This window comes from Salmo salar, chromosome ssa04 (assembly GCF_905237065.1).
Source record: "Salmo salar chromosome ssa04, Ssal_v3.1, whole genome shotgun sequence".
Lineage (NCBI taxonomy): Eukaryota > Metazoa > Chordata > Actinopteri > Salmoniformes > Salmonidae > Salmo > Salmo salar.
In genome coordinates this window covers 37,249,473-37,266,732 of record NC_059445.1, presented here as the reverse complement: position 1 = coordinate 37,266,732, position 17,260 = coordinate 37,249,473, and the positions used below count along the sequence as shown (strand labels likewise).

At 44.9% G+C, this 17,260-nt stretch overlaps 1 protein-coding gene across 1 annotated transcript in view; it reads left to right on the top strand.

Annotated features, from left to right (window-relative positions):
- LOC106602812 (sodium-dependent phosphate transport protein 2A-like) overlaps positions 1-17,023 on the top strand; it is a 58,695-nt gene extending 41,672 nt beyond the window's left edge. The window contains exon 9 of the mRNA XM_045716242.1: positions 16,735-17,023. Coding sequence (XP_045572198.1) covers positions 16,735-17,023 — 289 coding nt within the window. The remainder of the gene's footprint in view (positions 1-16,734) is intronic.
- Positions 17,024-17,260: the final 237 nt, after the last annotated feature.

Genomic DNA, 17,260 nt, shown 5'->3' with positions numbered 1-17,260 from the left:
GCTGGTTACAGTACTGTGAGACTCAGGCTCATGCCCGCGTCGACCGAATGCTTTGTTTTCTTTCGTCTGTTTACCTAAACGCAGATTCCCGGTCGGAATATTATCGCTTTTTTACGAGAAAAATGGCATAAAAATGATTTTAAACAGTGGTTGACATGCTTCGAAGTACGGTAATGGAATATTTAGAAATCTTTTGTCACGAATTGCGCCATGCTCGTGACCCTTATTTACACTTCGGATAGTGTCTTGAACGCACAAACAAAACGCCGCTGTTTGGATATAACTATGGATTATTTTGAACCAAACCAACATTTGTTATTGAAGTAGCAGTCCTGGGAGTGCATTCTGACGAAGAACACCAAAGGTAATCAAACTTTTGTAATAGTAAATCGGAGTTTGGTCAGGGCTAAACTTGTTCGGTGTCTAAATGGCTAGCCGTGATGGCTGGGCTATCTACTGAGAATATTGCAAAATGTGCTTTCACCGAAAAGCTATTTTAAAATCGGACATATCGAGTGCATAGAGGAGTTCTGTATCTATAATTCTTAAAATAATTGTTATGTTTTTTGTGAACGTTTATCGTGAGTAATTTAGTAAATTCACCGGATGTTTGCGGGGGGTATGCTAATGTAAAAAAAGCTGGTTTTTGATATAAATATGAACTTGATTGAACAAAACATGCATGCATTGTATAACATAATGTCCTAGGGTTGTCATCTGATGAAGATCATCAAAGGTTAGTGCTGCATTTAGCTGTGGTTTTGTTTTTTGTGACATTATATGCTAGCTTCAAAAATGGGTGTCTGATTATTTCTGGCTGGGTACTCTGCTGACATAATCTAATGTTTTGCTTTCGCTGTAAAGCCTTTTTGAAATCGGACAGTGTGGTTAGATTAACGAGAGTCTTTTAAAATGCTGTAAAATAGTCATATGTTTGAAAAATTGAAGTTTTCGGATTTTAGAAGAGTTTGTATTTCGCGCCACGCCCATCATTGGATTTTGGAGCAGGAGTTCCGCTAGCGGAACGTCTAGATGTAAGAGGTTAAAGTGACATTGTTTAACTGGGACATGTGGGACGCTAGCGTCCCACCCGCGGGACACACTATTCAACAGCCAGTGAAATAGCAGGGCGGCAAATTCAAAACAACAAAAATCTCATAATTCAAATTTCTCAAACATACAACTATTATATCCCATTTTAAAGATAATCTTCTCATTAATCCAACCACATTGTCCGATTTCAAAAAGGCTTTACGGCGAAAGCATAACATAGATTATGTTACGACAGCGCCTAAACAAGAAAAACCACACAGCCATTTTCCAAGCAAGGAAAGGCGTCACAAAAAACAGAAATACAGCTAAAATGAATCACTAACCTTTAATGATCTTCATCAGATGACACTCCCAGGACTCAATGTTACACAATACATGTATGTTTTGTTTGATAAAGGTATTATTTATATCCATAAACCCCATTTTACATTGGTGCGTGCTGTTCAGAAAATGTATTGCCTCCAAAACTCCCGGTGAATGAGCACATCAATTTACAAAAATACTCATCATAAACGTTGATAAAATTTACAACAGTTATTGAAAGAATTATAGATACACTTCTCCTTAATGCAACCTCTGTGTCAGATTTCAAAATAGCTTTACGGCGAAAGCACATTGTTCAATATTCTGAGTACAGAGCTCAGCCATCAAAGCAAGCTATACAGTTACCCGCCAAGTTCTGGAGTCAACTAAACTCAGAAATAGTATTATAAATCTTCACTTACCTTTGCTGATCTTCATCGGAATGCACTCCCAGGACTCCCACAAGAAATGTTTGTTTTGTTCGATAAACTCCATATTTATGTCCAAATACCTCCGTCTTGTTCGCTCGTTCAGATCACTAATGCAAAGGCATAATGCATGAGCGCAAAACCTGAGACGAAAAGTCAAATAGTTCCATTACCGTTCGTAGAAACATGTCAAATGATGTTTACAATCAATCCTTAGGGTCTTTTTAACATAAATCTTCGATAATATTCCAACCGGACAATAGCGTATTCATTACAGAGGAAAAAGAAGGAACGGCGCGCCTGCGTGAGGGCGCAGTAAACAACTCACTGGTCCCTGGCTTGAGACAGCTCTTATTCTCTGCCCAGTAACAGTAGAAGCATGATACAAGGTTCTAAATACTTGACATCTAGTGGAAGCCTTAGGAAGTGCAAAATGACCCCACAGACACTGTAGTTTGTAAAGACAATCAGTTGAAAAACTACAACCCACTTCCTGGTTGGATTTCTTCTCAGGTGTTTGCCTGCCATATGAGTTCTGTTATACTCACAGACATCATTCAAACAGTTTTAGAAACTTCAGAGTGTTTTCTATCCAAATCTACTAATAATATGCATATCCTACCTTCTGGGCCCGAGTAGCAGGCAGTTTAATTTGGGCATGTTATTAATCTGAATTTCTGAATACTGCCCCCTGTCACCAAGAAGTTGAAGTGACTAGTGATCTATTTATTAAAGTGGCTAGTGATTGGGTCTCAGTGTTGGCAGCAGCCTCTCTGAGTTAGTGATTGCTGTATAGCAGTCTAATGGCCTTGAGATAGAAGCTTTTTTTCAGTCTCTCAGGTCCCAGCTTTGATGCACCTGTACTGACTTCGCCTTCGGGATGATAGCAGGGTGAACAGGCAGTGGCTCGGGTCCTTGGTGATCGTTTTGGCCTTCCTGTGACATCGGGTGCTGAAAGTGTCAGGGAGGGGAGGGAGTTTGCCCCCGCTGATGAGTTGGGCAGACCGCACCACCTTCTGGAGAGCCCTGCGGTTATGGGTGGTGCAGTTGCTGTACCTGGCGATGATACAGCCTGACAGGATTCTCTCAATTGTCCACCTGTAAAAGTTTGTGAAGGTTTTAGGTGCCAAGCCAAATTTCTTCAGCCACCTGAGGTTGAAGAGGCGCTGTTGCTCCTTCTTCTCCACACTGTCTGTGTGGGTGGTCCATTTCAGATCGTCAGTGAGGAACTTGAAGCTTTTCACCTGCTCCACTGCGGTACCATCAATGTGGATAGGGGCGTGCTCCCTCTGCTGTTACCTGAAGTCCACGATCAGCTCCTATTTTCCTGGCACCCTCACCTTCTCCCTGTAGGCTGTCATTGTTGGTAATCAGGCCTACTAATGTTGTGTCATTTGCAAACTTGATGATTGAGTTGGAGGCGTGTGTGGCCACGCAGTTATGGGTGAACAGGGAGTACAGGAGAGGGCTGAGTACACATCCTTTTGGGGCCCCAGTGTCGAGGATCAGTAAAGTGGAGGTGTTGTTTCCTACCTTCACCACCTCGGTGAAGGTCGGAAGTCTAGATCCCAGTTGCACAGGGCGGGGTTCAGACCCAGGACCTCAAGCTTAATGGTGAGCTTGGAGGGTACTAAGGTATTGAATGCTGAGCTATAGTCAATGACCAGCATTCATATATAGGTATTCCTCTTGTCCAGATGGGATAGGGCAGTGTGCAGTGCAATGGCGATGGCATCGTCTGTGGATCTATTGGGGCGGTAAACAAATTGAAGTGGGTCTAGGGTGTCAGGTAAGGTGGAGGTGATATGATCCTTGACTAGTTTCTTAAAGCACTTCATGATGACAGAAGTGAGTGCTACGGGTGATAGTAATTTAGTTCAGTTACCTTTGCTTTCTTTGGTACGGGAAAAATGGTGGACATCTTGAAGTATGTGGGGATTGCAGACTGGGCTAGGGAGAGATTGAATATTTGAAAATGTCTGTAAACACTCCGGCCAGCTGGTCTACGCATGCTCTGAGGACGCGGCTAGGGATGCCGTCTGGGCCTTCAGCCTTGCGAGGGTTAACCCTCTTAAATGTCTTACTCACATCGGCCACAGAGAAGGACAGCCCACAGTCCTTGGTAGGGTGTTGCGTCGGTGGCACTGTGTTATCTTCAAAGCGGGCGAAGAAGGTGTTTAGCTTGCCCGGAAGCAAGACATCAGTGTCCGCGACGTGGCTGGTTTTCCCTTTTTCGTCCCTGATTGTCTGTAGTCCCTGCCACATGCGTCTCGTGTCTGAGACGTTGAATTGCGACTCCACTTTGTCTCTATACTAACGTTTTGCCTGTTTGATTGCATTACCGATCAAATGGATATCAACGGATCAAACGGATATCACAACACCAGTATAAGATTTTTTTTTTTTTCTGAATTACATGAAAATGTGTCCCTAGCATTGGGGTTAGTTGCTGCCGGAAGTGTTGTGGAATCCAGTGGGCTGCTTTAGCATTAGCTAGCCTAGCATACTAGCAAAAAAAGGAAGCATTTTAACAAAATAAATTGTTGCAAAATAAGTGCCTTTACCTTTACCTGGTTCCAGTCATTATGATAAGGTTTAGCAATTGCTTTTTAATCACAACCTGGTTGATACTAGGGCCACCTAGTGGAATTGCTTCACGCTGACAAGAACTCAAGACATACCCAGAGAATATTCTGATACTTGAATCAAAGAAGCAGCTGGCCATGTCACTGTCTTGGACAAGAGTTCTCATTTACTGTCAAAAAGGTCAAATGGAATCACTTATTTAATGTCAAGGCTTTTGGGCTTTGCATATCATTTGTGGCCAAGCAGGTTCAGTAATCGTGGCGAGGGGTGTGTAAATTCATGGATATACAGTATGTGTGATAATGAGTCCTGCTGGCACATGGTAATTGAGATCCACCAGGGAATTGTTTTTCATTCAGCCTTTATTAAACCTGCCTGGTCTGACTATGGCTGACAAGTTACAGTGACCACGTTTACATGCACACCAATATCCCGCTATTATTCAGGATACTGAAGTATTCTGTCTTTGAGATGTCTCATATAAACATCATATACTGTTTACAATAACCCGAAAAAGCTTGAATCCCGGTTATGAGAAACCTGGATATGATGCCTGGGATATGCTGATCTTAGATGGGGTATTGTGGCATGTAAACATCTTATCCCGTTCACATTTTGCCGTATTGCGCCGGCTCAGTTTCGCATATCATGGGAGTTGTGTGATGATGTTTTCATCTGATTGTCAAACAAATCACTTCAAAAAGTAGGCTAGGTGCGCAATTGGATCCAGCATAATTCCATAATCATTTATTTTGCTGATACTCCGTACTGGACCGTATAGTCTACTGGCTACTTTCACACCTAATTTAGACACGTTTCTGCTTATAATTTCCGACATTTGGTGGGCCATATTCTAAATTCCGACATTTGGTAAGGCATTTGTTTGTCAGCTATAGTTAGATACATGCAGCTTCTCTTCTGTCATAACTTGCTGCCCCAGAAGACTATAAAGTAGTATTCACCAGAGTAATGTCTTACATTGATAGAATTAATGCATTAGTAATCTAGTTAACACCGGTAAAGTTGTCGGTTTCATTTAGGAACTGGGGAGATTATGCAATAACTCCAAAACAGTGGAAAGATTGGTCCTGTGCAAAATGTCCAAATGTCATCAGTTTGACCGGTTTTAAGGAAATTAAAAGCTGAGAAAACGATTTCTGATAAGACCTCAGTTTATCTTGGGTGCATATTTTATGTGGTTGAAATACTGTTTGCTTGCATAGGCAGGCACAAATATTCCGCATTTCTTCAGTTTTATCTCTGAGCAAGAATGAATATACTCAAACTATCTACACCACTGAGCCAAAGGCTTTTGGTTTTGTATTGTGATTTTAGAGATTTAGAAGGGACTTTGCTTGTGTATGAGGGAAAAGCCATTTTGTAAGAGAATTTGGCAGTGAAGGTCAAGGCACAATGGTTGTCCCTTAGGGGATAGCGCTTGTACATGCTGCATACCATACACATGCTAGTACCTCTCACAGCTCTCAACTGGTGTCATTGCCTGTAATGGAAAATAATTCAGTGGCCATCATGATATGAGGCTTCAGTCGAGTCAGAGCAATGCTATGGAGCCAGCAGTATAGTAATTGCCCATAAGTGAGAAGCTTTCCCCAGTGTACATTCTCTCTAATGGCTTCATCCCCCCCCAGTCACAGATGAATGCTATTGATTTCCTGTACACAAGTCTATGTGCAATGCTTGTGGATGGAGCACGTCCTTGTGTGCAACATTTACACGTTTCAGAGCATGACGTTTTCCGGCTGCAAATCCCCAGAATCAAAAGGCTATCAAAAGGATGATCCCATATGAATGAAGTGATGCTGGTTTCGAGGTTTGATTCAGCTCTCATTAAACGTTCTCACCTGCTGCTGCGCATGGAAAAACATAACATAAATTACGTAATTACACTCAATTGACTGAAAGGCAGTCAAAAATAAAGCCCTTCAATTGCATTCGACATACTTTGAATGTCCAGTGACAGATCAATTTAAGTGGACTTTGAATTCAAACCTCCAATCTGGAAGAATCTCATGCTGGCTGTCTTTTCATTACGACCCTGTCAACATAATTAGATGAACCTTTCTCAGCTGTCTTCATCTCGCAGTGTTTTACAGCTGCAATATGACTGTATTAATCTTATATAGCTTCATACAGAACTGAACACTTTACTCAGCACTCCATAATACTCTCTAATTACTGAGGTAAGTTTTGTGGTCTGTGCTATTTGTTCAAGCATCCTCGACTTTAATGAGATTCCTCATATAGTGGCACATTGGATTTGTCATTGGAACCAACACTCACAAGGCTAGTGCCCATAATTGTTCACTATTCCTCCTATACTGTCTGTGCTTGAAGCGACACAATGGACAGACTTGTTGTGTGCTGAAGTATTTGTTATGTTGTGCGGTCAGAACATTTAATCAACCGGTGATTGTCAAGCAAATAACTGTCGGTCTAACGGTAATTGACCGTTAATTAACATAAACACATTTAGCATCTCCTGGCCTCCACGCATAGCCTACAAGCCACTGATGCAGACCTTTGGAACATTTACATTTTAAAAAGTCTAATAATTCCATTTAATGTAGCCTACAGCATCACAATATATCCATTATTTATTTTAGACAGGTCTAAAGAAGCATGATATGAAGAAAATGTAGTCTATTTCAGAAGAACAGAGTAGAACAATGAGTAATCCTTATGTTAGGTCCTGATCTGGCTATGCCATATGGCTGTGGGCTACACTAGTTCATTTAGCAGACAAGATTTGCTTAGAATTTTGTGGCATTGTTTTTTATATTATTTTATAATATGAAGAATACAATTGAACAGAGCTTAAAAATAGAAAGGATATTTTCTCCAAACGATTTCATAGGAAGTGCACACGTGGCTTTTCTGTGTTGAGCGGTTATGAAACTGGTCCTCCAATATGCATAATTTAGTTATTTATGCAACTTTAGTTGTGATACAATTATTGGGCAATATGTTTTGATTCGTAATACATTCTAAGGCTGAATGATGAGACTCTAATGATGATTTGAAAAAAGTTGCAAGCTGCACACACTTCCTCAGTCTCTCATTTACAATTTGACAAGCACTTGATAATATTCTCACCAGGCCTCGAATTTCCCAGTGGCATCCCCCTTGTGTGGCCGTAATGCCCCCTAAAAAAATGAATGCCTTTTGCGGCCAAAGTGGCCTTTGTGCCCTTGGGCTGAAAATAATCATTATAATTCCTGGCTACCTTGCTCCGAAGCACCTCTTCCTCACATGGCTCTCTCAGACGTAGCCAATACCTGTCAAGTGATCGGGTCCTTCTCACAGGCATCTCAGCTAAGAAGTAGGCTACAAGTGAATGAAGACAGACACATCAGGGACGCAACTACGCGTCCCTCATCGAATTCTGAGGCGCATATTGAAGATGTTAGAACTGTCCACATTTACCTTTCGTCAGCCAACAAAATGATTAGCCCTAACGAACAGTAAAAGCACTAGCCTATGTCAATCTACTATCCCCCATAGTACAAAAGTTTACCTATTCTATTTGTCAACTTGGCCTTCTGTGCAATAAATAAATGTTCCAAACATACTCTGGGACAGTGTGGGATGTGATAGATCCCAAATTAATACGAACATTAGAGTCAATAAAAAAAAAAAGCTTATACAACAGATCATAAGGTTTAGCTTAAAATGTTGATAAACTATTAGGCTATTTCTTCACATTATAAGTGCAGCAATGTGCACATGGCAGTAGGCTATAAGCGTGAATGTTCCAAAATGCAATCAATTAGCGGGAAAACACTTTTTCGAAAGTGACGGCAAATGCGATTATGCAAGAACAAAGTTCTTTGAAGAACCTAAGGGTTCTTGGCACTGAAAATTGCCCCCAAAAGGTTCTTCCAAGAACCCCATAGAAGGTGGGGTTCATCGAGAGACTTACTTAGTTGTTGGGGGTTCATGCAGGAATCTAACTGCCCAACTGAAACATTTGGATTTGAATTTGAAAGGACAGCAGGTGCAGACACTTAACAAAGAAAATGAGAGATCTTCTCAATTTAAGGTAAGGTTTGTCCCTTGTATGATCTAAATTGATATTGTTTTATGAGGGGTGCAGCTGTCTAAGGCACGACATCTCAGTGCAAGAGGCGTCACTACAGTCCCTGGTTCGTATCCAGGCTGTATCACATCCGGCCGTGATTGGGAGTCCCATAGGGCGGCGCACAATTGGCCCAGTGTCGTCCGGGTTTGGCCGGGGTAGGCCGTCATTGTAAATAAGAATTTGTTCTTAACTGACTTGCCTAGTTAAATAAAGGTTAAATAAAAGAAATGATGGACACAAATTAAATGGATATCAAATCAACAAAGAGGGAACAATATGTATGCTATAATAATATGTTGAAGGCTAGCTGTATTGGGTGCAGATGACTGAACTGCTCACTTTTGTGTCTGTGCCTGCAGGTATACAGACAAGGAGGCATACAAAGGTATGTCAATTGGTATTGGTATGTAATGCAGATCACATGAACCATCCTCCTCCCTTACCTCATCAATGAAAATCCCATTTTCAGTTTTTGTTCATTCACATTCACCACTAAAACCAAAGTATGAATACTGTCGTGTGCATGTTTTGTTAAACATCTGTGTAATGACTATTTGGGGGATTCACAGACTTCACCCTCCCAACACCTCTGATGAATATAACAGGAAACCTGTTCCATCACCATACACTGCAAAATCATTCTGGCTATGAATACGGAGAACATCAACACATTAACATCAACACACCAGAGGGTATACCCATTGGACTTGGGGCTCTGACATGATGCGAGACATGATGTCCCAGATGTGCTCAATTGGATTCAGGTCTGGGGAACGGGCGGGCCAGTCCATAGCATCAGTGCCTTCCTCTTGCAGGAACTGCTGACACACTCCAGCCACATGAGGTCTAGCATTGTCTTGCATTAGGAGGAACCCAGGGCCAACCGCACCAGCATATGGTCTCACAAGGGGTCTGAGGATCTCATCTCGGTACCTAATGGCAGTCAGGCTACCTCTGGTGAGCACATGGAGGGCTGTGCGGCCCCCCAAAGAAATGCCACCCCACACCATGACTGACCCACTGCCAAACCGGTCATGCTGGAGGATGTTGCAGGCAGCAGAACGTTCTCCACGGCGTCTCCAGACTCTGTCACGTCTGTCACGTGCTCAGTGTGAACCTGCTTTCATCTGTGAAGAGCACAGGGCTGGCTATGGATACGGATCATTTGCCAATCTTGGTGTTCTCTGGCAAATGCCAAACGTCCTGCACGGTGTTGGGCTGTAAGCACAACCCCCACCTGTGGACGCGGGCCCTCATACCACCCTCATGGAGTCTGTTTCTGACCGTTTGAGCAGACACATGCACATTTGTGGCCTGCTGGAGGTCATTTTGCAGGGCTCTGGCAGTGCTTCTCCTGCTCCTCCTTGCACAAAGGCGGAGGTAGCGGTCCTGCTGCTGGGTTGTTGCCCTCCTACGGCCTCCTCCACGTCTCCTGATGTACTGGCCTGTCTCCTGGTAGCGCCTCCATGCTCTGGACACTACGCTGACAGACACAGCAAACCTTCTTGCCACAGCTCGCATTGATGTGCCATCCTGGATGAGCTGCACTACCTGAGCCACTTGTGTGGGTTGTAGACTCTGTCTCATGCTACCACTAGAGTGAAAGCACCGCCAGCATTCAAAAGTGACCAAAACATCAGCCAGGAAGCATAGGAACTGAGAAGTGGTCTGTGGTCCCCACCTGCAGAACCACTCCTTTATTGGGGGTGTTTTGCTAATTGCCTATAATTTCCACCTGTTGTCTATTCCATTTGCACAACAGCATGTGAAATTTATTGTCAATCAGTGTTGCTTCCTAAGTGGACAGTTTGATTTCACAGAAGTGTGATTGACTTGGAGTTACATTGTGTTGTTTAAGTGTTCCCTTTATTTTTGAGCAGTGTATATACATATTTTAATTTGTTATTGTTCTGAACCAACTGCCCTCAAGTTGTAGTTCATTTCATATCTATGCTTCAGAAACAACAATGTGCTATTCTTGATTGTTGACCAATGACCAGTCATCAGAATTGGGTGGGCACGCATATCTACACCAGAAATAACTTCCTTTCCTCCAGTTTTGCCTGATCATTTTCAGATAGCCAGTAGCCATCCAAACTAGGCCTATACGTCTAAAGATAAGCAGCTGTAACATAGCACTGCCTTCAATATTATGGGATGAAGGTGTAACATAGTCTGTCGAATTTATTAAGATATTTGTGAGGAAGAACAGGGCTACCCGGCTGGCAATGAGCACTCTGCAGGCAGGCTGCCCTCCAAAGTGACGGTGCGATGCAGACAGAACATACTTTCCAACTGATCCTGCAACCACCTCTACAAGTAGGCCATATGATTTAGCTTGCTCTGGACTGCAGAGAAGTGACATGATACAACCCTAGTTGATATGTCAGCTAACATGAATGACTTTCAGCTCCAAATGCAGGTATACAACGCAGTTTATTTCTGTATACTATCTTGCATTTTGAAAGTGCATCACCATTTATATCTGTAATGACAGGCTACATTTGTGCAGCAATTGTGCGAGCATGTTCGCGCGTGCATGTGTGTGAGCGGAGGTCACAGGTTTTGTACCACTCCTTTTTGGGGGTCACGGTGTCACGCCCTGACCAGGTGAACTCGGGTATATTGGGTCAGGGTGTGTCATGTTAGGTATTTTTCATTGGTTTGTGTTTGGTTTACGTTTTAGCCTTGTGTAGGCTCTAGGTGGGTTATTTCTATGTTGGGTTCTGTCGATTCCCAATCAGAGACAGCTGTCGCTAATTGTCTCTGATTGGGATCACATTTAAGTTGCTGTTTTCCCCACGCTGTTTGTGGGGTGTTGTCTCTTTGTTTGAGCACGTAACGTATCTGCATTTTTCTTGATTTTTGTGTACATGTTTAATTCCAGTGTGTTGAATAAACATGTGTTCGCTCCCAGCTGCGTTTTGGTCTGCTTCCTCGTCACCAGGCGACGAACGTTACAGAACACCCCACCGAACCAGGACCAAGCAGCGGGAGGAAAAGGAGCGCGAGAGATGGGCTCGCGAGGGGAAGGAGTTCTGGACCTGGGAGGAGATCATGTCGGGGAAAGGACCCTGGCGGAAGGATTCCCAGGTCGAGGAGGTAAAGCCAGCCGGTAGACGGAGTCGCAGGCGGCGGTCGAGGAGGCCCGGAAAACACCCCCAATACATTTTTTGGGGGGGGCTAATGGGGTGGTCCGGAAGGGCAGAGGAAGAGCCCAGACCACTGCTCTCGTGGGGATGACGGCGGAGGAAGAGACGAAGATGATGAGGCAGTTGATTGAGGACCTGCAGAGGGAAGATCTGGAGGAGGAGCCATGGTATGCGGAGTTGCGCGCTGTGTCGCCAGTGCGCCCGCACAGCCCGGTGCGTCCGGTGGACATGCCCAGCACATGCCGTGCTAGGATGGGCATTCAGCCAGGACAAGTGGCTAAACCGGCTCCACGCTTCAGGTCACCAGTACGTGTTCACAGTCCTGTCTGGCCCGTCCCTGCTCCCCGCACCAGGTTGGTGGTGCGTGTCCCCGGTCCTGTCCGGCCCGTCCCTGCTCCCCGCACCAGGCTAGTGGTGCGTGTCCACAGTCCTGCCCGGCCCGTCCCTGCTCCCCGCACCAAGCCATGGTATGCGGAGTTGCGCGCTGTGTCGCCAATGCGTCCGCACAGCCCGGTGCGTCCGGTGGACATGCCCAGCACATGCCGTGCTAGGATGGGCATCCAGCCAGGACGAGTGGCTAAACCGGCTCCACGCTTCAGGTCACCAGTACGTGTTCACAGTCCTGTCTGGCCCGTCCCTGCTCCCCGCACCAGGTTGGTGGTGTGTGTCCCCAGTCCGGCCCGGCCCGTTCCTGCTCCCCGCACCAAGTCAGTGGTGCGTGTCCCCAGTCCTGTCCGGCCCGTTCCTGCTCCCCGCACCAGGTTAGTGGTGCGTGTCCCCAGTCCTGTCCGGCCCGTCCCTGCTCCCCGCACCAAGTCAGTGGTGCGTGTCCCCAGTCCTGTCCGGCCCGTCCCTGCTCCCCGCACCAGGTTAGTGGTGCGTGTCCCCAGTCCTGTCCGGCCCGTTCCTGCTCCCCGCATCAGGTTAGTGGTGCGTGTCCCCAGTCCTGTCCGGCCCGTCCCTGCTCCCCGCACCAGGTTAGTGGTGCGTGTCCCCAGTCCTGTCCGGCCCGTCCCTGTTCCCCGCACCAGGTTGGTGGTGCGTGTCCCCAGTCCGGCTCGGCCCGTTCCTGCTCCCCGCACCAAGTCAGTGGTGCGTGTCCCCAGTCCTGTCCGGCCCGTCCCTGCTCCCCGCACCAAGTCAGTGGTGCGTGTCCCCAGTCCTATCCGGCCCGTCCCTGCTCCCCGCACCAAGTCAGTGGTGCGTGTCCCCAGTCCTGTCCGGCCCGTCCCTGCTCCCCGCACCAGGTTAGTGGTGCGTGTCCCCAATCCTGTTCCGGTCGACGGCTCCGCACCGGAGCCTGAGCATGCCGCTCCACAGTGGTCCAGTCCGGGCCAGAGGGGTAGGGTTAAGGTGAAGGCGGGGGAGAGAACACGCCCGGGGCCAGAGCCTCCACCGAGGGTGAGGCGCCCACCCGGGTCCCCCCCCCTAATAGACTTAAGTTTGGTGCGCCGGGAGTACGCACCGTTGGGGGGGGGGTTCTGTCACGCCCTGACCAGGTGAACTCGGGTATATTGGGTCAGGGTGTGTCATGTTAGGTATTTTTCATTGGTTTGTGTTTGGTTTACGTTTTAGCCTTGTGTAGGCTCTAGGTGGGTTATTTCTATGTTGGGTTCTGTCGATTCCCAATCAGAGACAGCTGTCGCTAATTGTCTCTGATTGGGATCACATTTAAGTTGCTGTTTTCCCCACGCTGTTTGTGGGGTGTTGTCTCTTTGTTTGAGCACGTAACGTATCTGTATTTTTCTTGATTTTTGTGTACATGTTTAATTCCAGTGTGTTGAATAAACATGTGTTCGCTCCCAGCTGCGTTTTGGTCCGCTTCCTCGTCACCAGGCGACGAACGTTACACACGGGTCAAAAAGTTTGAAAGCCCACTGGGTACAAGAACTCCGGCAATCAGTGACGTACCCCGATTGGCAGCACCACTTTGAGGTAATGTTGTTACAACGAGCCTCAATTGGTTTATGTGGTAAAAGGCATCCTAGCAACCGGGTGGCACCCAGCACGGGACCATATGCAATAAAAATAAAAAACATTATCATGGAGGTTACCCTACCCAGCAGTCGCAGGTACGGACGACAAAGCACTTTGTAAACTAGCTGGGAATGGGACAGACAAATTAACCCCTTCTGTGGTAACACAGGCAATCCATCATTTAATCTGAATCCTGCAAAACCAACATAAAGTCATTATGCCAATTTGCAAGGTGATGTCAAAATCCTATTGGAATCCAGCCTGAGTGTAGATATCCAACAATTTTAACTTTTATTCACCCACAATCTGCATTCTACAATCTGCATTCAGAATGACTACCAGAGTTAGAAAGATGAATAAATGAGACTACTGTATGTAAACCATTGAAACAGGAACAATCGTTTTAGTAGCTGGTGCAATAAATCCAAATAAGTTTGAATTAGTTTAGAACATTTTAGATTATTTATCTTTGTGTATAGAGCATGCTGGGAACTATGATAATCATGAGTGTGGTTTTGCAGACCAGCTTGACCAGCTAGAAGACCATGCTGGACCAGCATACCCCCCCCCCCCAATTATTCTTTATTTATTCAGGGCTTCTTTGTCAGGGGTGAGGGTGATGTGTGTAACAATTTTATTTTGCATATCAGGAAGGGTTCTTTACTGCTGTGATCCACCAGGTTTTCCTTTTCTGCCATGAAATGTTACATTGTTAGCTGAATTAAGGTGTTGTTGGTTTAAAAGCAGGGCTCTAGACAAACTTTTTCCACTCATGCTACCAACCTTTTCGGTTGATGGAACCAGCACATGATTTGGTCGCACGAATGACCTGACCCGTGTCCCATATGACCTGACCTATGTCCCATAATGTACCTGTATTCCATACAGAACCAGGCTAGTAATGACTGGCCATCTTTTAAATTAGCATGCTGTTGACATTCAGGTAACTTTTTTCACAAAAACATTTGTTTTGGTATCAGCTTGAGCCCTGAATAGGAGACTTTGTTGCTGAATGCTGGTTACTATAGCATATACCTCACTTGGGATTTGAACTCACAACTTCTTGGTTCCTAATTAACTGAATTTCCTGCTACCCCACAAGGTCTGTGGGCATGACAGATTGGCCACAGATTTAAAGGCACGAATACATTTCTTCACTTTGCTAAAAGTTGTCCAGAATCAAGTAAATAATTGTCAGATTTTGGGCAGAAGTGCATTAATGTTTCAGTAGTGCCACTAGGTACAGCTTTATTAGCAAGAACATACACAGTGTATAAAACATTAGGTACACCTTCCTAATATTGAGTTGCACTCCCTTTTACCCCCAGAACAGCCTCAATTCATCAAGGCATGGACTCTACAAGGTGTCAAAAGTATTCTACAGGGGCACTGGTGTCAAGATCGCTATCTTCAAACTCCCGATCATAAATAAACCAAGGCGCAGCGTGCATGGAATTACACATCTTTTTAATGAAAATAAAACTCACCAAAACAACAAAACAGGAGGAAACCATGACGTTCTGGGGCTCCTCAAAGGCAGCTACACAAAAACAATATCCCACAACTAAAGGTGGAAAAAAAAGGCTGCCTAAGTATGATTCCTAATCAGAGACAACGATAGACAGCTGCCTCTGATTAGGAACCATACTCGGCTCAACACAAAGAAATAGGCGAACTAGATTGCCCACCCCACATCACACCCTGACCTAACCAAACTAGAGGAAAATAAACGTCTCTCTAAGGTCAGGGCGTGACAGCTGGACCATGTTGACTCCAATGTTTCCCACAGTTGTGTCAAGTTGGCTCGATGTCCTTTGGGTGGAGGACCATTCTTGATACACACTGGAAACTGTTGAGTGTGAAAAACCCAGCAGTGTTGCAGTTCTTGACACACCCAAACCAGTGAGCTTGGCAGCTACATTACCAGTCAAAAGTTTGGACACATTTACTCATTAAAGGATTTTTCTTTATTTGTACTATTTTCTACATTGTAGACATCGAAACTATGAAAGAAAACATATGGAATAATGTTGTAACCAAAAAATTGTTACATCTAAATAGATGTTATATTTGAGATTCTTGAAAGTAGACACCCTTTGCCTTGATGACAGCTTTGGTTACTACATGATTTCATATGTATTATTTCATAGTTTTAATGTCTTCACTATAATTCACAGTGTAGAAAATAGTAAAATACAGAAACCCTTGAATGAGTAGGTGTGTCCAAACTTTTGACTGGTAATGTACTACCATACCCCGTTCAAAGGCACTTAAATATTTTGTCTTACCCATTCACCCTCTGAACAGCACACATACACAATCCATGTCTCTATTGACTCAAGGCTTAAACATTCTTCTTTAACCTGTCTCATCCCCTTCATCTACACCAATATAAGTGGATTTAAGTGACATCAATAATAGACTACAGTTTTTAACTGGATTCACCTGGTCAGTCTATGTCATGGAAAGAGCAGCTGTTCCTAATGTTTTATACACTCAGTGTATATCTACACATTCTCAAAATTAGGGTACAGTTAGGGTACAGTGTTGTTCACCGTGGTACAAAAAGTTCAAAGGTACACATAAGGTACCTTCAGAGGTACACATAGGAACTCACATGGTACTGGTCGGTTCCTTTTAGGGCACATGTGTGGACAATCTAGTATAATGGTAAAACATTTTGGCAAATATTTTAAACATAAGGTCACTGCGCTTTTTAAATGTAGGTGGGGTGCATTTGCATGTTTAGGGGCATGATCTAATAATATATGATTGTGCCAACCATCAGTGGAAGTGTTGTATCAGTTTAAGTGGTTGATGGTTATGTTGGGCATGCTATTTTAAAGAGCTGCACTGATAAGAATTCGTTGTGCATTTCACAGTAACTTAATTGAAGTTGTCTGGAAGTTACTGTGAAATTTGGTTACCTAACTACCAATCAACTGTCAGTAAGTTATTGTATAATTCAGACTAACTTAATAACCAGTAACTGCTAGTAACTCACTGGCAATTAACTGCTAGTAACTCATTGGCAATTAACTGCCGGTAACATACTGGCAGCTTCACTGGCATCAACTAACGGGCCTCAATGACATCACAGTGAAGAACCTCTACCCGCTACCAATCATCTCCTCAGCCTTCGAGCCGCTCCAGGCAGGGGGGAAGCCAGCACCCTAGCTTTCCCCCTGTCTGAACTCACCTCTCTGAAGGTTCCTTTCACATGGTACCCAGCTGCTGACCGGGCATTCCGGGACCTCAAACAAGTTCATCCTGACACGTCCCGCCAGTTTGTGCTGGGGGCCGATGCATTGGATGTTGGAGTGGTGGCGGTTCTGTCCCAGCTTTCGGCCCTGGACCTGAAGTTACATCCCTGTGCCTTCTTCTCCAATCGTCACGGAGAGGAATTACGATGTGGGGAATTGTGAGCATCTCGCTGTGAAGATGGCATTGGAGGAGTGGAGGCACTGGCTGGAGGGGGCAGAACATCAGTTCATTATGTGGACAGACCACAAGAACTTGGAATATCTCTGCACCACCAAGCGGCTCAATTCCAGGCAAGCTAGGTGGGCTCTGTTTTCCACCTGGTTCAACTTCTCCCTCTCATCCCAACCGGGATCCAAGAAACTCAAGCCGGATGCACTGTCAGCCCCACGGCTACACCC